General features: G+C 47.5%; 1 protein-coding gene across 2 annotated transcripts; it reads left to right on the forward strand.

Annotated features, from left to right (window-relative positions):
- On the forward strand, positions 1–27369 carry STRIP2 (striatin interacting protein 2). Of its 2 annotated transcripts, XM_039345725.1 has the most exons (22): positions 1–73; positions 2761–2830; positions 3210–3284; positions 4193–4327; positions 4932–5052; positions 6925–6993; positions 7666–7772; positions 9084–9211; positions 10512–10706; positions 12116–12333; positions 13341–13406; positions 15004–15067; positions 16379–16450; positions 17058–17132; positions 17934–18031; positions 20294–20420; positions 21058–21158; positions 21798–21864; positions 22040–22144; positions 22938–23142; positions 24647–24725; positions 26273–27369. In XM_039345725.1, exons 1-22 carry the CDS (start codon positions 8–10, stop codon positions 26322–26324), a joined length of 2295 nt encoding a protein of 764 aa, XP_039201659.1. In that variant the 5' UTR covers positions 1–7; the 3' UTR covers positions 26325–27369. The 2 variants fall into 2 exon arrangements, with proteins under 2 accessions (XP_039201659.1, XP_039201658.1); XM_039345724.1 differs by lacking the exon at positions 26273–27369 and having other exon boundaries at positions 24647–25368.
- Positions 27370–27529: the final 160 nt, after the last annotated feature.

The following is a 27529-nucleotide window of genomic DNA, read 5'->3' on the forward strand; positions in this document are numbered from 1 at the left end:
CGGGCGGATGGAGGCGGAGGGCGTCGGAGCCCCGGGCAGGGGGCTGCCGGCCGGCGCGCGGAGGGAAGCCGAGGTGGGGGGGCGGGGCCGGGCGGGGGGCTCCGCCGGGGGAGAATTGGGGGTCTGGGGGCGCCGGAGAGGGGCTGGGACCCCCGGGAGAGGAAAGCCTGCCTGTTTGGGGCAGGAAAAGACGGGTGGCGGGGGTCTTGCTGGGAGGGGGCAGTCCGCAATGCATGGGGAGGGGAGGGGAGCGGGGTCAGGAGGTACGAAGCCCCCTCCCCATCTCCTAGATAGGACACACATGAAAGGTGCAGGGGGAGCCACGGCTGGGGGGGGGGAAGCACCTTCCCTGTCCTCCTCTGGGCAAGCCTCGTCTGAGCCCGGCTTGGGGGGGCGGGGGGCGGGTTGGGGGGCTTCTGGAAATGCATCTCTTTGGGGGAGGGAGAAGGGACCCCCTTTGCAGCAAGCTCAGGGGGAGGAGGGAGTGCCTAGAAGGGTGAGGAGGGGGCCCTGGAAGCGAGAGGAGTGGGGGCTAGAAGGGTGAGGAGGGGGCCCTGGAAGCGTGAGGAGGGGGCCCCTGGAAGGGTGAGAGGGGGGGCTAGAAGGGTGAGGAGGGGGGGCCCTGGAAGCGTGGGGAGTGGGGGCTAGAAGGGTGAGGATGGGGCCCTGGAAGCGTGAGGAGGGGGCCCTGAAGCGTGAAGGAGGGGGGACCAAGGGTGAGGAGGGGGACCTAGGTGAGAAGGGGGGGCTAGAAGGGTGAGGAGGGGGACCTAGAAGGGTGAGGAGGGGGCCCTGGAAGCGTGAGGAGTGGGGGCTAGAAGGGTGAGGAGGGGGCCCTGGAAGCGTGAGGAGGGGGGACCAAGGGTGAGGAGGGGGGGCTAGATGAGTAAGGAGGGGGGCTAGAAGGATGAGGAGGGGGGGCTAGAAGGGTGAGGAGGGGGCCCTGGAAGCGTGAGGAGGGGAGACCAAGGGTGAGGAGGGGGCCCTGGAAGCGTGAGGGAGGGGCTAGAAGGTTGAGGAGGGGGGTCTAGAAAGATGAGAAAGGGGCCCTGGAAGGGTGAGGAGGGGGGCTTTGCTGCAGCCCCTCCCTGGCACTTCTGCCCCACTGCTCTGCCCCTTAGGGACCCTCCCTCTCTCGCCCCCTTCCTTGCCCCATCAGCAAGAGGCTGCATTGGAACCACTGGGGTCCGCTGGGTGGTCTCTCCAGTGCCCTCTGCTGGTTGCCCTCTGCTGGTGCCAGGGCCAGTCCTTCCTCCCCCCCCCCCAGAGCTGCCCTATGGAAGGGCAGAAAAATACCCCCCCAAACACACACTGATAAATTCACTTTTTTAGGCTTTTGCCAAGGGAGGGGTCGGAAGAGGAGTTACCCCTCGGAGCAAAGGCTGGCAAAGATTGGCCCCAGGCCCTGGCAAAAGGGACCCCCGCCCCACAGAGAAGCCTGGCACCAGCCGTGGGTCAGCAGTGGACCAGCAAGGCAACTCCATGCGCTGGGGGGGGGTGTCTGACCCCCAAGTGAGGAGAGGGCTGGCGCTCCTTCCTAGCGATGCATCTCCGCTGCCTCCGTGTGGCCGTTCCTTGCATTGCAGCTGGGTTATTTTGGGGGGGGGGTCTCTTCTAAAACAACCTTCCTTTCCCTCTCGCCAGATTCTTAAGCCAGGTTGGGTGGGAACTCAAGATTGGGAGCCCCCACCATGTCTGGAGGCGGGCAGCATAATAATGCCAGGCAGGAGTTCGAATCCACGGTGGGTTTGAATGTTCATGGCACGCTGGGATTCAGCCATTCATTGCACAGCTGGAAGGAAGAAAAAAAGATTACAGAAGTTCTGGGTTCCGGGGATCCATGCCGTGTTCTCTTAAAGCCAAGTCCCAGGAAAAAAAGGACGGGGGGGGGACGTGATAGCTGTCTTCCAATCTCTCAGGGGCTGCCCCAAAGAAGAGGGAGTCGAGCTATTCTCCAAAGCGCCTGAAGGCAGGACAAGAAGCAACAGATGTAAACTAATCCAGGAGAGAAGCAACCTGGAACTAAAGAGAAATTTCCGGGCTGTGAGAACAATTAACCGGTGGAACTCCTTGCCTCCAGAAGTTGCGGGTGCTTCATCACTGGAGGTTTTTAAAAAAGAAACTGGACAGCCATTTGTCTGGAATGGTAGAGGGTTTCATGCTTGTTCCAGGGGGTGGACTAGATGACCTCCAAGGTCCCTTCCAGCTCTGTTCTATTCCTATTCTATCCCATCCCATATTTTCTATTCTGTTCTGTTCCGCTCCATTCCGTTCCATACCATACCATATATTTTCTACTCTATATTCTATTCCATTCTAATTCTATTCTATTCCATTCTAATTCTATTCTATTCTATTTCATTCTAATTCTATTCTAATTCTATTCCATTCTAATTCTATTCTACTCTATTCTATTCCATTCTAATTCTATTCTATTCTAATTCCATTCTATTCAATTCTATTCCATTCTAATTCTATTCTACTCTATTCTATTCCATTCTAATTCTATTCTATTCTAATTCCATTCTATTCAATTCTATTCCATTCTAATTCTATTCTACTCCATTCTAATTCTATTCTATTCTATTATAATTCCATTCTATTCCATTCTAATTCTATTCTATTCTATTCTATTCTATTCTGGGAGTTGAAGTCCACAAGTCTTAAAGTTATCAAGTTTGGAGATCCTTGCTCTCTTGGGTCATGCAAAATCAAGATCTGGTGGTGCCTGCCTCTCTTAAGATGGACCTTCTCCTGCAGGGATCCATAGATTGTCCTAACCTGGATTTTGAGTACGGAGATGCTGACAGCCACGCAGCGGAGCTGGCAGGTAAGAAGGTCTTGGACGCATCCAGGTTCTTCACCTGAGTTGCAAAGAAGGCAGCCGACTTTCCTGTGGATGTGGACGCTGCCTGAAAATGCTCGGGGTTTGCAAGCCTGGAGATTTACGCTTAGATGTCACTTCAGGGGGTGGATGGGGGGGGGGAACGCATGTAGCAGAAGGGGGAAGTTCTTTTGGTCCACCTACCCACCAGTTATGGTGCCTCCAGCTTGCAGGGTGGGTGTGGGAACCAAGGAGGGATTCGAACCCGGTGCCCTGAGCTTTGCTGCTGTGGGATGGCCTCAATTGCGAGGGGGGCCTAATTGGAACGCAGCTATTAATTAATTCTCCCTGGTTTTTTTGGGGGGGGGGAATCTTTCTTGAACAGAACTCTACAGCTACACGGAGGGACCCGAATTTGCCCTCAACAGAAAATGCTTTGAGGAAGATTTTCAGATCCAAGGTAGCGTTTTTTTTCCTCTCTGTGTGTGTCTCTCCCCTTCTTCGTCCTCCTTCTCCCCCTCCCCTCTTCCTTGTTCTCCCCCCTCCCCCTCCTCCTCCCCCTCCCCACTCCTGCTCCTTGTTCTCCTCCTCCCCATTCCTCATCCTTGTTCTCCTCATCCTTCTCCTCCTTTTTCTTCTCCTCCTCCTTCTTCCCTCTCCCCACTCCTCTTCCTTGTTCTCCCCCCTCCTCCTTCTTCTCCTCCTCCTCCCCCTCCCCACTCCTGCTCCTTGTTCTCCTCCTCCCCATTCCTCATCCTTGTTCTCCTCCTTTTCCTCTTCCTTTTTCTTCTCCTCCTTCTTCCCTCTTCCCACTCTTCCCTCTCCTTTTTCCTCCTCCTCCCCCCTTCCCCTCCTCCTCCTTCCCACTCCTCCTCCCCTCCCCTCCTCCTCCTTCCCCTCCTCCTTCTCCCCACTCCTCTTCCTCCTCCTCCTTCTCCCCCTCCCCACTCCTTGTTCTCTTCCCCACTCCTCCTTCTCCCCACTCCCCACTGTTCCCTCCCCACTCCTCCTTCTACCCCACTCCTCCTTGTTCTCCTCCTCCTCCCCCTCGCCCTCCTCCTCCAGCTCCTCGCTCTTCTGGATGCTGTCTGGGTGGGCCTTTGATCTCGTCCCTCTCTCCTCCTCCTCCTCCTCCTCCTCCTCCCCTCCTTCTCTTCTTCTTCTTCTTCTTCTTCTTCTTCTTCTTCTTCTTCTTCTTCTTCTTCTTCTTCTTCCTCTTCTTCTTCTTCTTCTTCTTCTTCTTCTTCTTTCTGCCCTTTGACCGTCTCCCCTTGGTGTATATGCCTTGTATGGCACGGAACCCCAGCCATCACTTTAAAATTTCTTTCCATGGATGAACTCACTCGGCAAGCCCTCCCTTTCCTGCAGCGAAGGGCCGGCGGTGGTCAGAGCTGGGCCTGACCCAGCAGAAGACCTACGTGATGCGGCTACTGGACGGGCTGGAGGTGGTCAGCAGGGACCAGAGGCTGAAAGTAGCTCGGGCCGTGCTCTATTTGGCACAAGGTAAAAGCCCCTGTCCAGGGCCAGACAGGCTCCTTGATTGATTGATTGATTGATTGATTGATTTGTATCCTGCCTTTAGTATTTTTACAAATAACTCAAGGTGGCAAACAAATTCTCCTTCCTCCTTCTATATTTCCCACAACAACAACCCTGTGAGGTGGGTTGGGCTGAGAGAGAGAGTGACTGGCCCAAAGAACCCGGCTGGCTTCCGTGCCTAAGGCGGGACTAGAACTCACCGTCTCCTGGTGATTGGCCCAAAGTCACCCAGCCAGCTTCCGTGCCTAAGGCGGGACTAGCTCACCGTCTCTTGGTGATTGGCCCAAAGTCACCCAGCTGGCTTTCATGCCTAAGGCGGGACTAGAACTCACCGTCGCCTGGTGATTGGCCCAAAGTCACCCAGCTGGCTTTCGTGCCTAAGGCGGGACTAGCTCACCGTCTCTTGATGATTGGCCCAAAGTCACCCAGCTGGCTTCCATGGCCAAGGCAGGGAATTCTGGGAGTCAAAGTCCAGACAGTAACCAAGGTTGGGAAACCCTGCTATAAACTAGGCAGAATATTTTTTTTTTCACTTCTTCCCTTCTCTCATCTTGCTGGGGGTCTTCAGGGGTCTTTGGAGAGTGTGATACGGAAGCGGATGTCCTCTGCTGGGCTCGACACAACAGCTTCTTGCTGTACCAAATGGGGACCTTCACAGCCTTTCTGGAACTGCTGAACATGGAAGTGGCGTAAGTGACGTTTTGGAACAGGCTTAAAAGCCTCCTGTCTTTAGAGAGATAGATAGATAGATAGATAGATAGATAGATAGATAGATAGATAGATAGATAGATAGATAGATAGACGGACAAATGGTAAATGGATGATAGGTAGGCAGATAGATAGAATAGATAGATGATAGATAGATAGATAGATAGATAGATAGATAGATAGATAGATAGATAGACAGAGATAGGTAGATAGGTAGGTAGATAGATAAATAGATAGATAGAGAGATAGAGAGATGATAGAGAGAGAGAGAGATGATAGATAGATAGATAGATAAAGATGATAGATAGATAAATAGATAGATAAATAGATAGATAGATAGATGATAGATAGATAGATAGATAGACAGAGATAGGTAGGTAGATAGATAGATAGATATAGATAGATAGATAGATAGATAGATAGATAGATAGGTAGATAAGTAGATAAGTAGATACAGATAGATAGATAGATAGACAGACATAGATAGATAAATAGACATAGATAGATAGATAGATAGGTAGATAGATAGATAGATAGGTAGATAGATAGATAGATAGATATAAATAGATATAGATAGACAGACAGACAGACAGACAGATAGATAAATAGACATAGATAAATATAGATAGATACATAGATAGATAGATAGAGATAGATAGATATAAATAGATATAGATAAATAGATACAGATAGATAGACAGATAGATAGACAGATAAACAGAAAGATAGATAGATAGATAGATAGATAGATAGATAGATAGATAGATAGACAGATAGATAGAGATAGATAGATTAGATAGATAGATAGATAGATATGCTTAATATGCTTAATATGCTTAATATGCTTAATATTTTATTAGCAACATATTGTCTGGATTTCCAACATTTAACTTACCAATGTTAAATTCATTTCTCTCTACCTCATTTTTCCTAGCCACTGATAAAAGGTATCCCGTGTTCTAAAATAAACCAAGTCTTCTTTCTCTTTCATTTTTAATGTCATCTATCCATTTCTGCACAATCTAATTTTTTTTTAATTAACTCTCTCTCTCTGTTGGTAAATCTTCATTTTTCCAACATTGAGCGAATACAATTCTCGCTGCAGTTCATACATGTACCGTTAGATACATACACACTCTTTCTCATAGTTTCCTACTATTAGGCCTAACAAAAAGAATTCTGGCTTATACTCTATTATGCTTTTTGGTCATTTTCTCTAACCACGTGCGTATTCTTGAACCAGAATCTTTGGGCTTTGGGGCACGTCCACCAAAGATGGCGATAAGTGCCTGGCAAGAGACAAACTTTTTAAAAAAGTATTTCGTAAAAACACCATCAAGACATCAGCATCTAGTGATTTTTTTTTTGCCCCGGCTAATTTTTTGTGAAAGAAAAAGACCCATAACTTCTCTCTTTTTGTATAGATTTTATTAGTTTTTATGGGGTTAGGAATAAGGTGGAGTTGGGGTTAGGGTTGGGATTAAGGGTAGGGTTTGGGGCTGGTTTTTTTCCAAGGAACATTCTCAATATTTAGCAAACAGCATAATGTCTGGGTTCATGCGTTTAACAAACAATAATAGAAAAATCGTTAATTATCATAAACAATATGTTAATTAATCACTCAATCTGGCTAACGTATATTCAAAATTACATATCACCTTCCTTTCTCTCTAACTCGTCTTTCTAGCCATGGATAGGAATTATCCCCTGTTCTAAAGTACATGGAGTCTTCTTTCTCTTTTATCTTTAAAGTCAATTTATCCATTTCTTGCATAGTCAAGAATTTTCTTAATTGGGACTTCTTCAGCTAAGACCCACAAATTCTGATTGGTTTTCCCTGCCTTTTGTTACAGCAACACCGAGGCGCGCAGCAGCGCTCTGCGGAAACCGGCCATCTCTCTGGCAGACAGCACCGAACTCCGGTGAGTTTCTCTGAGCGGCTTATTCTATGATTCTCCACAGGGAGTCCTCGGCTTACGACCACAAGGGAAACCAAAATTTCCGTTGCTGAGCGAAGCAGTTGTTAAGCAAGTTTTGCAACAAAAATACAGCTGACGTACCACCACAGTTGAGGCTAAAATTTCCATTGCTAAGCGAGACATTTGTGAAGGGAGAGTTTTGCCCCGTTTTACGACCTTCTTGCCACAGTCATTAAGTGGATCACTGCAGTTGTTAAGTTAATCACATGGTTGTTAAGTGAATCTGGCTCCCTGCCCATTGACTTTGCTTGTCGGAAGGTCGCAAAAGACGGTCGTAACCCCAGGACACTGCAACCGTCAGAAGTCCAAGTCAGTTTCCAAGCGTCTGGATTTTGACGCTGGAACTGAGGAAAAACGGTCCTTTTTCGGTGCCGTTGTAACTTCGAACAGTCATTAAATGAAGATCTGTAAATCAAGGATTGTCTACCAGCTGTTGTGGTCATTAAGCAGCCCATCACATGACCACACTTGATTTTTATGACTGTTTTAATGCTGGCCTATAGCGAGCCAAAAGAAACAGTCCCTCTTTTCATTGCTGTTGTGACTTCAGACGGTCGTTAAACGAACCGTTACAAACTGAGGACTAACCGAAGGTTGTTTTGGATTTGCTCCCAGGGTGATTTTGACCGTCATGTACCTGATGGTGGAAAACATCCGGGTGAAAATGGAGACAGATCCTCCGAAGTGGACAGCATCCCGAGAGATGTTCAGGGCTGAGCTGAGTAGGTGACGGCAACGCACAACACAAATACACACACACACACACACACACACACACACACTATGCCTCTGGAGTGCCCAAGGTGGTGTCCATCAATCTCGTCACCGGTCCTTGCTCTGCTTCAGATTCCATTTTTGCTTTTTGTAAAGTTCTTGGATTTCCAAGGAAAAGATAGCTGGTCTGAATCAGAATTAGAATAGAGCTGGAAGGGACCTTGGAGGTCTTCTAGTCCAACCCCGTGCTCAAGCAGGAGACCTTATCCTGTAGCCTTGGGTGTGTGTTTGTGATTGTGTCACAATGGGAGAGAGCGGATCGTTTCCGGTATTAGACCATATTGAAATGGAAAGGACTGGAAACCTTTGCTTGCTCACTCCCTCTTTCTGTGTCTCATTCTCTCTCCTCTGTCTCTCTCCCACTCTCTCTCCCTCTCTCTCTCTCTCTCTCTCTCTCTCTCCATCCCTCTCTGTCTTATTCGCTCTCTCTTTTCTCTCCTCTCTCTCTGTCTCTCTCCCTTCCACCCCCCCCTCTCTCCATCCCTCTCTGTCTTATTCGCTCTCTCTTTTCTCTCCTCTCTCTCTGTCTCTGTCTCTATCTCATTCTGTCTCTCTTCTCTATCTCTCTTTCCCTTTCCTTCTCTCTCTCTTTCCTTTCCCCTCTCTCTGTCTCATTCTCTCTCTCTCCATCCCTCTCTCTTATTCTCTCTTTTCTCTCCTCTCTCTCTCTCTGTCTCTCATTCTGTCTCTCTTCTCTCTCTCTCTTTCCCTTTCTCCCTCTCTCCCTCTCATCCTTTCTCTCTCTTTTGTCCCTCTCCTTCCCTCTGTCTCATTCTCTCTCTCCATCCCTCTCTTATTCTCTCTTTTCTCTCCTCTCTCTCTATGTCTCTACTTCTGTCTCTCTTCTCTCTCTCTCTTTCCCTTTCTCCCTCTCTCCCTCTCATCCTTTCTCTCTCTCTCTTTTGTCCCTCTCCTTCCCTCTGTCTCATTCTCTCTCTTTTCTCCTCTTCTCTCTTTCCCTCCCTTTCTCTCTGTCTCATTCTCTCTCTCTTTCTTCTCTGTCTCTCTAGTTCTTAGCTCTTGTTCCTGCCCTTTGCAACCTCAAATGCCACGTGCAATAATTCAATAATTGGGGATCACATCGCTCTCCTTTGATGGACAACCCCCCCCCCCAAAAAATGTTGCTTATTTTGGGGGGAGCTTATGGGTTGCCCTTAGCTGGAGACGAAACTAGATTTAGCCAGGCTGCTGATGACAACCCCCCAACTTCTCATATTTCTCCCCCCCCCCCATTTGACTTTTGAAAATCCTTCCGGCAGGTTATCCGATCCACAGCGAAGAACCGTTTGGGCTCTCGCTGTTCACCATGGTGACCAAATTCTGCAGCGAACATTCCCCACACTTCCCCATGAAGAAGGTCCTGCTTCTCCTCTGGAAGGTCCTCGTGGTGAGCGAGCGTCTTCCCCCTTTGCACCGCGGGGGCTTTGGGGGGTGCGCTGGAAGGAATCGGGGCCTCTCGGAGGCTGACGTTTCACAACCCAGCTAGGGAGCATCATCAGGGCTAGATGAGGAGAAGGGGTTTGGGGGGGAGGAGGAGGAGGAAGAGGAGAAACAGGAGGAGAAGGACTGTGGGGTCTTCTCTGAGCTTGATTTTTTTTTTACAGACGTTTTATGACCCAACTAGGGAACATCATCAGTGCTGGAAGGGAGTGGGGTTTGCTGTCTGTTTATGTACAAGTGGCTTGCCCTGCCAGAGTCATGACACATCTGCAAGAAAAGCACCAAGCGCAGAGAGCAACAAAGACCCCACACTTTTCCTTCCTTCCTTCCTTCCTTCCTTCCTTCCTTCCTTCCTTCCTTCCTTCCTTCCTTCCTTCCTTCCTTCCTTCCTTCCTTCCTTCCTTCCTTCCTTTCCCTTTCCACTCCCTTCTAGCCCCGATGATGTTATCTAGTTGGATCATGAAACGTCTGCAAGAAAACCACCAAGCTCAGAGAGCAACAAGAACCCCACACTTTTCCTTCCTTCCTTCCTTCCTTCCTTCCTTCCTTCCTTCCTTCCTTCCTTCCTTCCTTCCTTCCTTCCTTCCTTCCTTCCCTCCCTCCCTCCCTCCCTCCCTCCCTCCCTCTTAAATCCCCTCCTTTCTTGCACTGATGTTACCCAGTTGGGTCATGAAACGTCTGCAAGAAAAAAGCCAAACTCAAGAGAGCAATAAGGACCCCACAGTTCCCTCCCTCCCTCCCTTCCTTCCTTCCTTCCTTCCTTCCTTCCTCCCTTCCTTCCCTCCCTCCCTCCCTCCCTCCCTCCCTCTTAAATCCCCTCCTTTCTTGCACTGATGTTATCCAGTTGGGTCATGAAACGTCTGCAAGAAAACAACCAAGCTCAGAGAGCACCCAGGACCCCCAGTCCTTCCTCCTCCTCCTCCTCTCTGCATACCTCACTCCCTTCTAGCCCTGATGATGTTATCTAGTTGGGTCATGAAACGTCTGCAAGAAAAAAGCCAAACTCAAGAGAGCAACAAGGACCCCACAGTCTTCCTCCTCCTCCTCCTCCTCCTCCCCTCTGCAAACCCCACTCCCTTCTAGCCTGATGTTGTTCCCTAGCTGGGGCATGAAACGTCCGCAAGAAGATGTCCCAATTCAGAGAGCCCCCCCCCCCCGAGCACCCCACAATTCTCCCCGGAGCTGCCGATCTTTCTCCCTGGGGAATCTGCGAGCCGCTGCTGTCTCCTTTCGCCTCCCTTCTGCAGTTCACGCTGGGCGGCTTCGACACCCTCCAGGCCATGAAGGTGAAGAAGCGCCAGGAGCTGGGCCTGCCCCCTTTGCCGGAAGACAGCATCCAGGTCATGCGGAACATGCGCGCTGCCTCTCCCCCGGCCTACGCCCCCGAGCTGGGGGAGCAGCCGCAGCCCCCGCCGCAGAAACGCGGACACCGGAATCGGAGGGTAACCGAATTCCACCTTCTGTGGGGTCAGAAATGCAGAAAACATCTTCCTTTCCTCCCATTCCTCCTTCCTTTTTTTCGATCGATCAGCCAGTCCGCCAATCCTCCTTCGCTTCGCAGACAAGGGACAGTAACGATTGGCTATCGATAAAGTCGGATCAATTGGAGACTCGCTGTGCGGCTGTTAATCCCTTGTGAAATGGTGGCTTGGGTTTAAAGCCAGGGTATGTCTCCAAGGGTCTCCCCTTGCAGGGCCCAGGAATTTGATGCCGTCAAGACAGTCTTTCCGTGCTTTCCCATGCACACAAGGGGCCGCTTGGCCTAGTGGTTAAAACACCAGTCTGGAAAGCAGGAGATGGACAGTTCCAGTCCTGCCTTAGGCACGAAAGCCGGCTGGGTGACTTTGGGCCAATCACCAAGAGATGGGGAGTTCTAGTCCCGCCTTAGGCACGAAAGCCAACTGGGTGACTTTGGGCCAATCACCAGGAGACGGGGAGTTCTAGTCCCGCCTTAGGCATGAAAGCCAACTGGGTGACTTTGGGCCAATCACCAGGAGACGGGGAGTTCTAGTCCCGCCTTAAGCACGAAAGCCAATTGGGTGAATTTGGGCCAATCACCAGGAGACGGGGAGTTCTAGTCCCGCCTCAGTCATGAAAGACAACTGGGTGACTTTGGGCCAATCACCAGGAGTCAGGGAGTTCTAGTCCCGCCTTAGGCATGAAAGCCAGCTGGGTGACGTGTCTCTTAACAGACTAGCAGAGCGGGAAGGCACCTTGGAGGTCTTCTAGTCCAACCCCTTATACCATTCCGCTGGCACAAGTGGGGCGGGCCAATCCGATTGGGGGGGGGGAAGGCGAGATGGTTCCTTCATCGTTTAGACATTGACCGAGCTCCGTCCCTCCCCTTTATTCCGGTTTTCTTGGCCCGTCGCCTTCTTCCCCAAAAGCCTGGGGGGGGTCCGTCTAGGTCAGTGGTTCTCAACCTTTTTAATGCCGCGACCTCCAACCGGTCATAAGTCGAGGACTACTCAACTGGAGCAGCCCTGTTGGCAGACTGGGACTTTTGGCGGGCTCAGCAGGGCAGAGACAGCCTGGACAATTCCTGTTGGCTTGGAAAGCCAATAGAATGAGACTCTATTCAAGAGAGTCTATTCTATTGGCTTTCAAAAGCCAATAGAAAAAAAGGGAGTAGCACAGCTAAGGAAAAGGGGGGAAAAAATGGCGGACTGCGTTGTTTGGCGACCCCCGTGAAATGGTCGTTCGACCCCAAATGGGGTCCCGACCCACAGGTGGAGAACCGCTGGTCTAGGTGAATCATGCAAGGAGCCCCAGAGCAGAAGACTTCCCCCCCCCCCTCCAGAGGACAACGTTGATGCCACGCTCATGTCTCTCTTTGGTTTGCTTGATGCAGCCTCTGATGAAGCAAGACAGCCTAGACATCTACAACGAGAGAGACCCCTTCGAGGAGGCCATGGTGGACGAAGAAGACCCCGATGACATCGCAAACGGGCTGGAAGGAGATCTGGACATCTTGGAAAGGGGCAGCGTCGTCCAGGTTGTGCCGCTGCCATGCCCACCCGTGGAGAAGGTCTCCTTCCCAAAGGGCCTTCCGTGGGCCCCCAAAGTCAGGTACGGTGCCCCCCCCCGAGGTCCTCTCCTGGCTTTGGAAGAGCCCCCTGTGGACCTGGTCAACACAAGGAGGAGGATGAGATGGTGGTGAAGCCCTCAGATCAGTCCAGGTTGAGTAGAAGGCCATCCGGGCAAGGAGAAGGTTGGCTAGACTCCCTGGAAGAGCTGAATGGCGTCTCCCACCCCAAAATGGAGTTGATGGTAATAAATTCTGCGGGGCCCACGTGACATTTGACAGGTCTGAAATCTCCTTTTTCACTAATGGGGCCTTGACAGGAGATCTAGATTAGGGTGTTTGAACTTGGCAGCATTAGAGAAGAGAATAGAAAATATATATTTTCTCTCTCCCTCTCTCCTCTCTCTCTCTCTCTGTCTCTCTCTGTCTTTCTCCCTCCCCCTCTCTCCTCTCCTCTCCTCTTTCTCCTCCCTCTCTTCTCTCTCCCTTCTGTCTCCTCTCTCTCTCTCTGTGTCTGTCTGTCTTTCTCCCTCCCCCTCTCTCCTCTCCTCTTCTGTCTCTCTCCTCCCTCTCTTCTCTCTGTGTCTCTCCCTCCTTCCCTCCTTCCCCCTCTCTCCTCTCCTCTCTCTCTCCTCCCTCTCTCTCTCTCCTCTCTCCCTTCTCTCCTCTCTCTCTCTCTCTCTTTCTCCCTCCCCCCTCTCCTCTTCTGTCTCTCTCTCCTCCCTCTCTTCTGTCTCTCTCCCTCCTTCCTCCCTCTCTCCCCCCTCTCCTCTCTCTTCTCTCTCTCTCTCCCTCCCTCTCTTCCTCCCCCTCTCTCCTCTCTGTCTCTCTCCCTCCCCCCCTCTCCTCTCCTCTTCTGTCTCTCTCTCCTCCCTCTCTCTGTCTCCCTCTCTCCTCCCTCTCTCTTCTCTCTCTCTCTCTCTCTCTCTCTCTCTCTCTCTCTCCTTCCCTCCTTCCTCCCTCTCTCCCTCCCCCCCTCCTCTCTCCTCCCTCTCTCTCTCTTCTCTCTCTCTTCTCTCCCTCCCTCCCTCTCTCCCCCTCTCTCTTCCAGACAGAAAGACATCGAACACTTCCTGGAGACAAGCAGGAACAAATTCATTGGATTCACTCTTGGGCAGTGAGTAGATGGTGGCCCTGGAGGGACATTTTCAGCCTCCCAAGTAAAAGCTTCCATGTATGTGTCTCGGGTTAAATGCGCAAATCCTGCAAACCGTGGGTGGGGTCCAAGGCTGTTTAATTTTCACGCCTGGATGCCAGGAGGTGTGAGGGTTCATAACTGGGTTTGGGTAGGTGTAAAGTAACTTTCTGGGAACGAATGCCCTCCAGAACAAACAGGGAAGGGGCACGTCCCTGGGATATAAACAGAGAGCTCAGAGAGCATCAAGGACCCCACAGTCCTCCTCCTCCTCCTCCTCCTCCCTTCCACAAACCCCACTCCTGAAACCTCCCTCCCTTCTAGCACTGATGATGTTACCTAGTTGGGTCATGAAACGTCTGCAAGGAAACCACCAAGCTCAGAGAGCACAAAGGAGCCCCTATTATTATTATTATCGATCATCGCACAGTCAGCCAGATGTTCAGACTGGATTTGGCATTTTGTCTACCTATCGAGTCCTCACCCAGGACCTGAGATAGGCAGATGTGGATGTTTGATGGTATTACAGGTATCGTCGCAGGATGGAAACAGTTCCTAGTAAGGCCGCCTTTTGCAATTGACTAATAGCGAATTTGTCAATGCCAATTATTATTATTATTATTATTATTATTATTATTATTCATCCTCTTTCTTTCTTTTTCTTCTTCTTCTCCTCCTTCTCCTCCTCCTCTTCCTGCTCCTCCTCTGCAAGCCCCACTCCCTTCTAGCACTGATGATATTACCTAGTTGGGTCATGAAACGTCTCCAAGGAAACCACCAAGCTCAGAGAGCACAAAGGAGCCTCTACTATTATCATTATTATGATTATGATTATGATTATTATTATTTCTTTTCTTCTTCTTCTTTTTCTTCATCCTCCTCCTCTTTCTTTCTTTTTCTTCTCCTCCTCCTCCTCCTCTTCCTGCTCCTCCTCTGCAAGCCCCCCTCTCTTCTAGCACTAATGATATTCCCTAGTTGGGTCATGAAACATCTGCAAGGAAACCACCCAGCTCAGAGAGCACAAAGGACTCCAACCGTCCTCCCTCCTCCTCCTCCTCCTCCTCCTCATCCCTCCCAGCCCAGGATCTCAGCCTTTTAGTAACCATTCTACAAAGATATGTCAATCTGCCTATTTTCTCTCTCTTTCTCTTTTTTGCAAGTGCTTGGTTCCATTTTCAGTGGCTTCTTCCAGATACTGTAATTCCAGCACATTTCTCTAACTCCAAATGGGGGTGGGGAGGTTTTCTAGAGAGGACTGTCCATCCATCCATCCATCCGGGGCGCTCAAACTGCACTCGCTGAATAGCCCACGCGAAAAGCAGGTGGGATATTTCTGCGTTCCACATGTTTTCCCTGCTCCCTTGGACCGGATTGATGGCTTTTCCCAGAGTCTGATTGTAAAACTGCAGTCGGATAGCAGCGGAAAGGAAGGATCGGCAGTGGATAAACCGTTCTTGCAAAGGCAGCCTTGCAAAAACGCCGATCTGCACGCCGATCCAGAACCCGGAAGAAGACAGGATATATTTGCTTCTTAATGTCTCTTTTCCTCCTCGCTGACTCTTTCAATTCCCCCTTGTAGAGACACCGATACTTTAGTAGGCTTGCCGTGCCCCATCCATGAAAGTGTGAAGACTCTGAAAGAGGTAAGGCGGATATTTTGCAATATAAACCAGTATTTGTCAACCTTGCCCGCTTTCAGATGGTGGGACTTCAACTCCCAGAAGTCCACAGCCAGCAAAGCTGGCTGTGGAATTCTGGGAGTTGAAGTCCCCCCCATCTGAAAGCGGGCGAGGTTGAGAAGCAGCGCAAGAAACATTTGGCGTTAGCTGTGAATTCTGCTTTTCTCGCGTGGAGATTCTAGGATCTCTGTAGGAGCTCTGCTGAGCGTTTGGGGACATTTTATTTATATTATTTTTATTTCGTGATGGACGTTATTTTTATAAACAACTCAAGCTCAGACATACCTCAAGCATTCCTCTTCCTAATTTGCCCCAAACAACCAGTCGGCTTTCGTTCCTAAGGCGGGACTAGAACTCACCGTCTCCTGGTGATTGGACCAAAATCACCCAGCCAGTTTTCATGCCTAAGGCGGGACTAGAACTCACCGTCCCCTGGTCATTGGCCCAAAGTCACCCAGCCGGCTTCCATGCCTAAGGCGGGACTAGAACTCCCCGTCTCCTGGTGATTGGCCCAAAGTCACCCAGCCGGCTTCCATGCCTAAGGCGGGACTAGAACTCTCCGTCTCCTGGTGATTGGCCCAAAGTCACCCAGCCGGCTTCCGTGCCTAAGGCGGGACTAGAACTCACAACCTCCTGGTGATTGGCCCAAAGTCACCCAGCTGGCTTCCATGCCTAAGGTGGGACTAGAACTCATCAGCTCCTGCTTTCTAGCCTGCTGCCTTAACCACTAGACCATATTGGCTCAAACTTTCAAACAGTTGGAAGTCGTTGGTGTCAACGCTGCTAACATCAGATATTTTTGCCCTGACAACAGTTGGAGATGCAACCATTTTCTTGTTATGTTTTACTCTTAGAGTTAGATGACGCTGGTGGGAGGAACGTGCATGAGAGTTTAGCTAGACATAACAATACTGGACCTAGTGTGAGAACCAAGGTGATTGAAATAAGAGGTGATAAGAAATGGCGGGCTGGAGAACGGGAGGGAAAGCCTGCATGTCAAACTAATTGGAGAATGTGATTTCTAACTGTTAATTGGAGGAGGGAATTGTGCTTTGATACTGTGTACTCGGGAGGGGAATTCAGATTTTGGCTTAATGTCTATGTACCTGCCAATGCTATGCTACTCAAATAAAGGTCCTTTAAGGTAAACAATGCCTCAAAGTTCTTTGAAGAGTTTCATCTGTCGGAACCACGACAGTTGGATTTTAACTAAAGGTCCGCCGAAATATTTTAATTTGTTTTGTGCGAATCCTGTTGTTCCCATCTTCTCCTCAGCACAAATATATCTCGGTGGCCGAAGTGCAGATTAAGAATGAGGAAGAAATGGAAAAATGGCCCATCTCTTTGGTAACTATTTCTACAGGCTGCCCCGTGCACCTTTTCTTTTTCTTTTCTTTTATAAATGTTTTTATTGATTTTCTAATTTTACATTTAAATGTTCAAAAAGCAATGTGGCGGCTGGGCCAGTCAACAATACAATAGCATACAAATGTCTTCAGTACAAACCTCAAGCTACTACCTCAATTTTTTTTTCTCTTTTCTCCTCAATATTCACTGTCTCCTGTCTAAACGAAGACAATTTCTATGAAATCAATTAAATAAAAATGACATTCTTACATTTATCAATAATTTTTGGCTTATGCATATCCTTATTTTAACATTCGGTCTTTATGGACAATCAATGTCCTAATTAGTTTCCACCAATTTTTAATTTCCCGTTAATGTTTAACTTTTTACATTTAGTATTTATAATTTCCAAGTTTCAAGTCACCTTTTCACTTCCCAGTTGTGGGTTCTCCATCCCTGAAGGTTTTGAAGAAGAGACTGGACAGTCACCTGTCTGGAATGGTCTAGGGCCGCGGGTCTCCTGCTTGAGCGGGGGGTTGGACTAGATGACCTCCAAGGTCCCTTCCAGCTCTGTTCTGATGGTTTTGCGTCCGTTCTCACGCTTCAGGGGGAAGAGGATGTCCAAGAGACGCCATGTGAAGTCCTCTATCGGGCCATGCTCTACAATCTGCCACAGTACATGGTGAGCGCTGGGCCTGTGCCCTGTTTTATTTCTTTTTTAATTTTATTTCATTTTGTGAGGCCTAGCAACATGCAGCACCGTGCATAAAATTGGGAGAAGCCACCTATAAAATGTGTATCCACATCGAAATACATGCCAGAGGCAGGGAGTTATTTTGAAAACACACAATGCAAGGGATATATAAAATTAGGAATAAAATTAAGTATCAGTAGTGGCTAGAGCAGTGGTTCTCAACCTTTCTAATGCCGTGACCCCATAATATAGTTCCCCATGTTGTGGTGACCCCCAAGTGGGTGTGGCCACCAATAAGAGGGAGTAGGACAGCTAGGGAAAAGGGAAAAAAATGGCGGACAGCGTGGTTTGGCGACCCCCGTGAAATGGTCATTCGACCCCAAATGGGGTCCCGACCCACAGGTTGAGAACCACTGGGCTAGAGTGACTCAACATAATAGAATAGAATAGAATAGAATAGAATAGAATAGAATAGAATAGAATCTGGAAGGGACCCTGGAGGTCTTCTAGTCCAGCCCCCCGCTCAGAAGGTAGTGTACAAAACCTGTTTGATTGGACTGAGCACCTTTCTGTCAATTTGAATGTTTTGGTAGGTTGTACAAGTTTTCTGTTATTATTGGGGAGTCTCCAAACCTGACCACTTTAAGACTTCTGGACTTCAACTCCCAGAATTCCTCCGCCAGCGTAGAATTCTGGGAGTTGAAGTCCAGAAGTCTGAAAAGCGGCTACGTTCGCAGGAGCCTGTTCCAAAGGCTAATTTGGGGTTGATCCTCTCCTTCCCTGCTTCAGATTGCTCTGCTCAAGATCCTGCTGGCCGCCGCCCCAACTTCAAAAGCCAAGACGGACTCAATCAACATCCTGGCTGACGTCTTACCGGAGGAAATGCCGTAAGTGGAGGACTCCCCAGAAAAGCTACGGAAGTACCCCGATGTGGTGGAGGGGGTGCTCCCTTTGACTCCTGGGGAGGAGTTTATCCATTGGCATGAATCCTGGGAATTGTAGTCCTCTTTGAGAAGGAATTGTAGTCCTCTTTACAAGGAATTGTAGTCCTTTCTACAATAGGCCATCTTCCTTAATGATCCAAATGAGGGGAAAGACGGGGAACTTATCAAATTTGCAGATGACACCAAGCTGGCAAGAATAGCCAACACTCCAGAACAGGGGTCTTCAAACTTGGCCCTTTGATGACTTGGGATTTCAATTCCCAGAATTCCTCAGCCAGGAATTATTATTACTATTATGGATCATCGCACAGTCAGCCAGATGTTCAGACTGGATTTGGCATTTTGTCTACCTATCGAGTCCTTAACCAGGACCCGGGATAGGCAGATGTGGATGTTTGATGGTATTACAGATATCGTCGCAGGATGGAAGCAGTTCCTAATAAGGCTGCCTTTTGCAATTGACTAATAGCGAATTTGTCAATGCCAATGGTGTTCAAGTGGTGCTCCAGTTGTTTTGGGATTGCACCCAAGGAGCCTATGACTATTGGTACTACCCTTGCTTGCTTTTGCCACAGTCTTTCTATTTCTATTTCTATTTGTAGGTCTTTGTATTTTGTTATCTTCTCCAGTTCTTTCTCGTCTATTCTGCTGTCTCCAGGCACTGCCACGTCCACTATCCAGACTTTTTTGTCTTTCTTATCGACAATTGTTAAGTCTGGGGTGTTATGTTGCAGGTGCTTGTCTGTTTGAATTCTGAAGTCCCAGAGCAGTTTAATTTTATCATTTTCTATGACTTTCTCTATTTTATGATCCCACCAGTTTTTGCTTACAGGCAAATGATATTTTTTGCAGATCTTCCAATGCACCATTGTTGCTACTTTGTCATGCCGCTGCTTGTAATCAGTTTGTGCAATCTTCTTGCAACAGCTTACCAAGTGGTCCACTGTTTCTTCAGCTTCTTTGCATAGGCGGCACTTACTGTCTGTTGCTGTCTTCTCAATTTTGACTTTATATGCATTTGTCCTTAAGGCTTGGTTTTGTGCAGCCAGAATTAGTCCCTCGGTCTCTTTCTTCAATTTTCCTGCTCTTAGCCATTGCCAGGTCTTTAACATCTCCTTTCCCAGCTATTTTTTTTTTATGTATTGGCCATGTAGTGCTTTGTCTTTCTATGTGTCTATTCTGTTCTTCATTTGGTCTTTCTTGTAGGCCAGTTTGGTCTCTCCAGTAGTCAGTAAGCCTTCCTGATATACTAATTTCAGTGCATCTTCATCATTGTTCTTCAGATATTCTTCCAAGCCATTTTTTCTTCTTCAACCATCTGATGTACTTGTAGCATTCCACGCCCACCTATTTGCCTTGGTAGATAAAGTCTATCAATGTCACTGCGTGGATGAAGGGCATGATTCATTGTCATTATTTTTCTGGTCTGCCTATCCATTGCTTTTAGTTCTGCTTGAGTCCAGTCCACTATTCCAGCTGTGTACCTAATGACTGGGATTGCCCAGGTGTTGATTGCCTTTATGGTATTTCCTCCATTGAGTTTGGATTTTAAGATCTTCTTCACTCTCTTGATGTATTCACCTCTAATCTTTTTCTTGACTTCAGTGTGCTTGATGTTGTCAGCTTGAAGGATACCCAAGTATTTGTAGTACTCTTCCTCATCCAGACTCTTAATGTTATTTTCGTGGGGCATCTTGATTCCTTCAGTTTTCATTATTTTTCCTTATTTGATAGTAAGTGTGGCACATTTGTCCAAGCCAAACTCCATTACAATATCTTGGCTATATATACGGACAGTGTTGAGCAGCGATTCTATTTCAGATAATGTTTTTTCATACAGCTTCAGATCATCCATGTAAAGGAGGTGGGATAGTCTGGCATATGTTTTTGATGTTGTTGTTGTTGTTGTTGTTGTTATTGTTGTTATTATTATTATTATTATTATTATTATTATTATTATTTCATCTGTGGAACATGCTGCCTCCAGAGGTGGTGGGTGCTCCATCACTGGAGACTTTCAAAAAGAGACTGGACCTCCATTTATCCAGGATGGGCAAGGATGTCCAACCTTAGCCATTTTTAAGACTTGTGGGGACTTCGACTCCCAGAATTCTGGGGAATCCTGGGAGTTGAAGTCTGCAAGTCTTATAAAGTGGCCACGTTTGGACCCCCCCCTGGGTTTAATCTTCCACCTTTTTTTCTCAGGGTGACTGTCCTTCAGAGCATGAAGCTTGGTATCGACGTGAACCGGCACAAGGAAATCATCGTGAAGAGCATCGCGGCATCGCTGCTGCTGCTCCTGAAGCATTTCCGGCTGAACCACATTTACCAGGTGGGACATGGAGGGTCTTTGGGGGCTGAGACGGCCCTCCGTCGTTTTTATAGCGGTTGGATTCGCATTGTGTACAGCTTTTATCGATAGTGGCATCTCCGTATCCCTCCTTAATTGGGTGGACTTGACGAGAAAGGTCGTAAAATGGGGCAAGGCTCACTTAGCAAATCTCTCACTTAAGGACACCCTGTACATTTGTTTAATAAACAAATCCTAATTCAATAAATAAATGTGGGAAACCAGCTGTGCAAAAGCTGGTAGCCTGGCAGGTCTGATCCCTTCCTTCCCCCCCCCCTCCTGCTTCTCCTCCTCATCATCATCCTCATTTCATTCTCCTCCTCTCTGCAAACCCAGCTTTCTTTTAGCACTGATGATGTTCCCTAGTTGGGTCATGAAACGTCTGCAAGAAAACCACCCAGCTCAGAGAGCACCAGGGACCCCACAGTTCCCTTCCTTCCTTCCTTCCTTCCTTCCTTCCTTCTAGCACTGATGATGTTCCCTAGTTGGGTCATGAAACGTCTGCAACCACCCAGCTCAGAGAGCACCAAGGGCCTCACTGCTCAGTCCTGAGCCACAAAAATTTCTCGTCTTTCAGATTCCTTCTCTCTGTGACGTTTTCCCATTTCTTTTCCTCCAGTTTGAGTATGTTGCCCAGCATCTGGTCTTCGCCAACTGCATTCCACTCATCCTGAAGTTCTTCAACCAGAACATCATGTCCTACATCACCGCCAAAAACAGGTGCCGGCCGCGTTAACCCTTGCCTTCCCGTCTGCCTGGAAACCCAAAAAGCCATTTCAAAGCTGCAACTGAAGTGTTCTCTTCTTCTTCTTCTTCTTCCTCCTCTTCTTCCTCCTCTTCTTCCTCCTCTTCCTCTCCCTCCCTCTTCCCCTCCTCCTCCTCCTCTTCTTCTTCTTCTTCCTCCTCCTCTTCTTTTTCCTCTTCTTCTTCCTCTTCCTCTTCTTCTTCTTCCTCCTCTTCTTCCTCCTCTTCCTCCCTCTCCCCCCTCCTCCTCTTCTTCTTCTTCTTCCTCTTCCTCCTCCCTCTTCTCCCCCCCACCTCCTCCTCCTCTTCTTCTTCTTCTTCCTCTTCCTCCTCCCTCTCCTCCCCCCCTCCTCCTCCTCTTCTTCTTCTTCTTCCTCCTCTTCCTCTCCCTCCCCCCTCTCTCTCCTCCTCCTCCTCTTCTTTTTCTTCTTCTTCCTCCTCTTCCTCTTCTTCTTCCTCCTCTTCCTCTTCCTCCCTCTCCCCCTTCTCCTCCTCCTCTTCTTCCTCTTCCTCCCTCTCCTCCCCCCTCCTCCTCCTCCTCTTCTTCTTCTTCCTCTTTCTCTTCCTCTTCTTCCTCCTCTTCCTCTTCCTCTCTCCCCTTTGATTTCCCTGCAGCGTTTCCACCTTGGATTATCCCTCCAGCACCATCCATGAGTTACCAGAACTGAATGCTGAAAGTCTCGTAAGTCGTCATTGTTTAATCACCTCCTGCACATTGGTGAGGTTAATTAATAACAGAATTACAGAGTTGGAAGGGACCTGGGAGGTCTTCTAGTCCAACCCCTCGCTCAGGCAGTTGGTTGTTGGTTGTGGGGAAAAAAACCCATGCTGCAATTTGTGAATTTCTTTGTCTGAAGGAGACGGGAGACAACAACCAGTTTTGCTGGAGAAATCTCTTCTCTTGCATCAACCTTCTGAGGATCCTCAACAAACTGACCAAGTGGAAACATTCAAGGACAATGGTAGGTCTCTCGTCCGTCCCAGTTTTGACAGGAGATGTAGGCATTTATTTATTTGCTATTTATTTATTTATGGAAAAGGAGGAGGGGAGGAAGAGGAGGAGGATAGATACCTGTGGGGTCCTTGGTGCTCTCTGAGCTTGGTTGTTTTCTTGAAGACGTTTCATGACCCAACTAGGGAACATCATCAGTGTTAGAAGGGAGTGGAAAGAAGGAGAAGAGGAAGGAAGGAAGGAAGGAAGGAAGGAAGGAAGGAAGGAAGGAAGGAAGGAAGGAAGGAAGGAAGGAAGGAAGGAAGAAGAACTGTGGGGGTCCCTGTTGCTCTCTGAACTTGGTTGTTTTCTTGTAGACATTTCACAACCCAACTAGGGAACAGCATCAGTGTTAGGAGGGAGTGAGGTTTGTAAAGAGGAGGAGGAGGAGGAGGAGGAAAAAGACTGTGGGATCCTTGGTGCACTCTGAGCTTGGCTGTTTTGTTGCAGACGTTTCATGACCCAACTAGGGAACATCATCAGGACTAGAAGGGAGCGGGGTTTAAATCACTGGATGTTCCGTAGTTGGGTCCTGAAACATCTACAAGAAAACCGTCAAGCTCAGAGAGCACCCAGGACATCACAGCTCAACCTTGAGCTGCAAAGCTGCTCTTCTATTGACAATATGTTGTGTTCTTCTCCCTTGTTTTGAAATGATAGCCTGTTGGAATCCCCTTGCATTTGCGCGGCGGTCTTTTTGCACATATTTGCACGGTGCTTTTCTCCCGTTCAATCTTGTTTCTTCCCGTCTGGTCTCCGGATAGATGCTGGTGGTGTTCAAGTCGGCTCCAATCCTGAAACGCACTTTGAAGGTGAAACAAGCCATGATGCAGCTCTACGTCCTGAAGTTGCTGAAGATCCAGACCAAGTATCTCGGGCGCCAGTGGAGAAAGAGCAACATGAAGACCATGTCAGCCATCTATCAGAAGGTCCGTCACCGCATGAATGACGACTGGGCCTACGGCAACGGTGAGTGGGACAGAAATCCCCCAGCTGACTCAAAGGGGGGGGGGTTAAACCTTGACCGAAACTCAGCTCCGCTTGGCTCAAGCATACGAAGAACGGTTGCAGGAATTGGGTGGGTCTCGTTTAACGAAGAGAAGGACGAGGGGGGGACATGAGCGCAGTCTTCCAGTATCTCAGGGGCTGCCCCAAAGAAGAGGGAGTCAAGCTCTTCTCCAAAGCCCCTGAAGGCAGGACAAGAAGCAACGGGTGGAAACTAATCAAGGAGAGAAGCAACCTAGAACTAAGGAGAAACTTCCTGACAGTGAGAACAATTAACCAGTGGAACCACCTGCCTCCAGAAGCACTGAATGCTCCAACACTGGAGGTTTTTAAGAAGAGACTGGCCAGCCATTTGTCTGAAATGTTATAGGGTTTCCTGCCTGGGCAGGGGGTTGGACTAGATGACCTCCAAGGTCCCTTCCAACATTATTATTATTATTATTATTATTATTATTATTATTATTATTATTATTATTATTAATCTTCGCACAGTCAGACAGATATTCAGATTATTATTATTGTTGTTGTTATTATTATTATTATTATTATGGATCATTGTACAGTCAGCCAGAGGTTCAGACTGGATTTGGCATTTTTATCTACCTATTGAGTCCTTACCCAGGACCTGGGATAGGCAGATGTGTGTTTGATGGTATTATAGATATCGTCACAGTTTATTATTATCAATAACAATAACAATAACAATAATAATAATAATAATAATAATAATAATAGAAGCAACCTGGAATTAAGGAGAAACTTTCAGACAGTGAGAAGAATTAACCAGTGGAACAACCTGCCTCCAGAAGTTGTGGGTGCTCCAACACTGGAGGTTTTTAAAAAGAGATTGGACAACTGTTTGTCTGGAATGATATATAGGGTCTTCTGCCTGAGCAGGGGGTTGGACTAGAAGACCTCCAAGGGCCCTTCCAACTCTGTTATTCTCTTAATACCATCATGATCAATGACTAAGGGAACTAAGTATGCTTAATCTAATGAAGAGAAGAATTAGGGATAATGTGATAGCAGTCTTCCAGTATCTCAGGGGCTGCCCCAAGAAGAGGCAGTCAAGCTCTTCTCCAAAGCACCTGAAGGCAGGACAAGAAGCAACAGGTGGAAACTAACCAAGGAGAGAAGCAACCTAGAACTAAGGAGAAACTTCCTGACAGTGAGAACAATTAACCAGTGGAACTACTTGCCTCCAGAAGTTGTGGGTGCTCCAACACTAGAGGCCTTTGGACAGCATTTGTCTGAAATGGAATAGGGTTTCCTGCCTGAGCAGGGGGTTAGTAATAGTAATAGTAGTAAAGTTGGAAGGGACCTTGGAGGTCATCTAGTCCAACCCCCTGCTCGGGCAGGAAACCCTACACCATTTCGGACAAATGGATTAGAAGACCTCCAAGGTCCCTTCCAACTCTTAACGATTCTCCCTTCCCCCCCTCCCCCCCGGTGTGTTTCCCGCATGTAGATGTCGACGCTCGTCCTTGGGACTTCCAAGCGGAAGAATGCAGCTTACGGGCCCACATCGAGTCCTTTAATAGCCGGAGGTACGACAAGATCCGCAATGCCGAATTTTGTCCGGTCGACAACTGCCTTCAGAGCGTGCTGGGACAAGAGTTAGAACTGCCTGAAGATTTCCACTTTTCGTACGAACTCTGGCTAGAGAGAGAAGTATTTTCCCAGCCCATTCACTGGGAGGAGCTGCTGTGTTACCAGTGAATGGGGACGGGATTCGAACTCGGTGCTTCAGACGACAGGGACTACGCGTGGGGGGGGGGAAAGAGGAGATGTGGGTTTGTTTTTGTTTTTTTGATCTGCGGATGTCTTTCTGCAATGAATTAACTCCCTAGAGCAGGGGTCGCCAACCTGGGCCACTTTAAGACTTGTGGACTTCAACTCCCAGAATTCCTCAGCCAGCTTGGCTGGCTGAGGAATTCTGGGAGTTGAAGTCCATAAGTCTTAAAATGGTGAAGGTTGGAGACCCCTGCCCTAGAAAAAGTATTCTTCGACCTTTCCAAGCATCTTCTCCTTTTTCCTGAACGTTATGGTCCTGTAAGCAAAGCAAAGAGAATTTTTTTATTATTATTCCAGTCGTTTTCCCTGATCAGTGTTCTATGATATATATTTAAAGGTCTTATAATGGTGGCTTTGAATGAAGGAGATTCTATATATCAGTGGTGTCCAACTTTGGCTACTTTAAGACTTGTGGACTTCAACTCCCAGAATTCCCCAGCTGGGGAATTCTGGGAGTTGAAGTCCACAAGCCTTAAAGTGACCAAGATTGGACACCTCTGAGAATTTGATTCATTTTTTATGAATAATTACCTGGGCAAACATACCTGTAAGATCAGTGACATCCTAAAACTTCTTTCACTGCAGACAATCTATGGCTGGTTCCATCAAACATTCTGGCAAAATATCCCCCAATTTTATTTAATAACCACCTTTTGAGGACATTCTCTACGTAGAAAACAATATCCATAGAATAATTTTTCAGGATGTAAGGATGAATTAGGGGCATCTGCGTTATCTCCGATGTAGAAAAATATATGGGAGACGTGCAAATTATATACCAATATATACCGTACTTTCCAGCGTATAAGATGACTTTCACAAGCAGTAAAATTGGCGCCGAAGTCGGGGGTCGTCTTATACACCGAGTCGTCTTATACGCCGGAAATTACGGTAGTTTCCAGCGTATAAGATGACTTTCTGGGCATGCGATTCGGCGCCGAAGACGATGGTTGTCTTATACGCCGGGTCGCCTTATACGCCGGAATATACGGTATATATATAAACACTGTGCAGTTTTTTCTTCCAACTTTTTATTCGTGATTTGCCAGGCATATATTACAAGGATTTTTCCCAAGCGTTGCAGCGTCGCATTAAAATGTTTTGATGCTTTTGGTGAATCAAAAATGCATCAAACGTTCAGGAACTACTTTTTTACTTGGTTTGGAAATGAAACACAAGTGCTTTTAAAAAAAATTGTAGCAGCCCATGAAATATTTACTATATGGCACTGCGCAATAGTTATGTTGATAGTTGCTTATCAGGAATGCATTAATATTGATGTTCTCTTTTATTCCGGCAGAGTGACAATGTTTAAAGCATGCCAGCCCTGTTGCCTGCTTGTTCACACGTAAAGGATATTTTGCACGTCCCCAAATCTGCGCTTCAGCAGCAACATACAGGTTTTCCCCCCATGAAGTGCTTCATGCTTTGTGCGTGTTTTCATGCCACAAACACGGGTAGCAAGAAGGAGCAGGAGGATAATGCGCTAAGCAAAGCATGGTTCATAAGCACAAGACGAGAGCTAAATACATTTATATTTCTGACATGCTTGAATGTACGGCTACGTGTGGTTATATGTGTGTGAGACAATTTTATTGGCAGCCTTAGCAGCATGGCACAGATTTCTCTCTAAAATACAAATAAGAGGATTTTCGTTTTTTAGATTCTAGCCCATCGGAAAGTAATTCCTCAAAAGGCCTGGATGTATTTTCCAGGCTGCGTTTTATAGGAACAAAAGAGATGGTCACATGTGACAACCTAGCTAAAGAAATAAGCCAATGCAGTGAATATATTTAGCAACCTGGAAAATTACGTGGACTTAAAATTCACTGAACCGGCTGCCAACCAGATGTGCACTTTATCCATTCTGTGAAAGACCAAAATATAAAATAAAAATCGCGTATCATTTTGTTTGCAATCCTATTTCGGAGCGTACGTTTAAGGAGCTGCTTTGACCTTGTTTGGAAATGAAAAATATGTGATTTTAAAAATGGTAGCGGCATGGAAAATATTTGCTGTACGGTATTGCACAATTATTGTCTTTATAGCTGCTTATCTGCATTCAAATCTCTCAAAGCAGGTGGCTCTCTTTTATTCCGCAGAGTGAAAAATGTTGATTTCCTAATGCAAATTATTTTTGAAGGAAGTGTGTTGTTATCCTAAGCACGAGGTATAACTAAAAATAAAAAAATCTATTCTTAAATAGTTTTATTCCTTGGATTGTTTCATTCTATTGAAATATTTGTTACCCACACAGAGAGGACCATATTTTCGCCGTAACAACGGGGAGAGCATTTTAAACTACAGGAAGAGAGTTTTCTGGACAGGTTTGAAATGTTGATTTAATTTACTGTGAAATTAAAGGATCTGAAACAGGGACGTGTTCGTAGTGAATACTATAAAGCAGTGTTTCTCAACCTTGACAATTTTAAGGCATGTGGACTTCAACTCCCAGAATTCCACAGCCAGCATTGCTGGCTGTGGAATTCTGGGAGTTGAAGTCCACATGCCTTAAAATTGTCAAGGTTGAGAAACACTGCATTAACCTCAAGAGAAA

Source organism: Crotalus tigris, unplaced genomic scaffold (assembly GCF_016545835.1).
Source record: "Crotalus tigris isolate CLP2741 ecotype Arizona unplaced genomic scaffold, ASM1654583v1 scf7180000017975.10810073628:1450386, whole genome shotgun sequence".
In the NCBI taxonomy this organism is placed as follows: Eukaryota; Metazoa; Chordata; class Lepidosauria; order Squamata; family Viperidae; genus Crotalus; species Crotalus tigris.

Coding starts and splice junctions, on each gene's coding strand:
- STRIP2 (XM_039345724.1), top strand. CDS start 8: ATGGAGGCGGAGGGCGTCGGAGCCCCGGGCAGGGGGCTGCCGGCCGGC. Junction 3,285..4,192: donor GGAAGATTTTCAGATCCAAG/GTAGCGTTTTTT, acceptor CCTTTCCTGCAG/CGAAGGGCCGGCGGTGGTCA. Junction 5,053..6,924: donor CTGCTGAACATGGAAGTGGC/GTAAGTGACGTT, acceptor CTTTTGTTACAG/CAACACCGAGGCGCGCAGCA.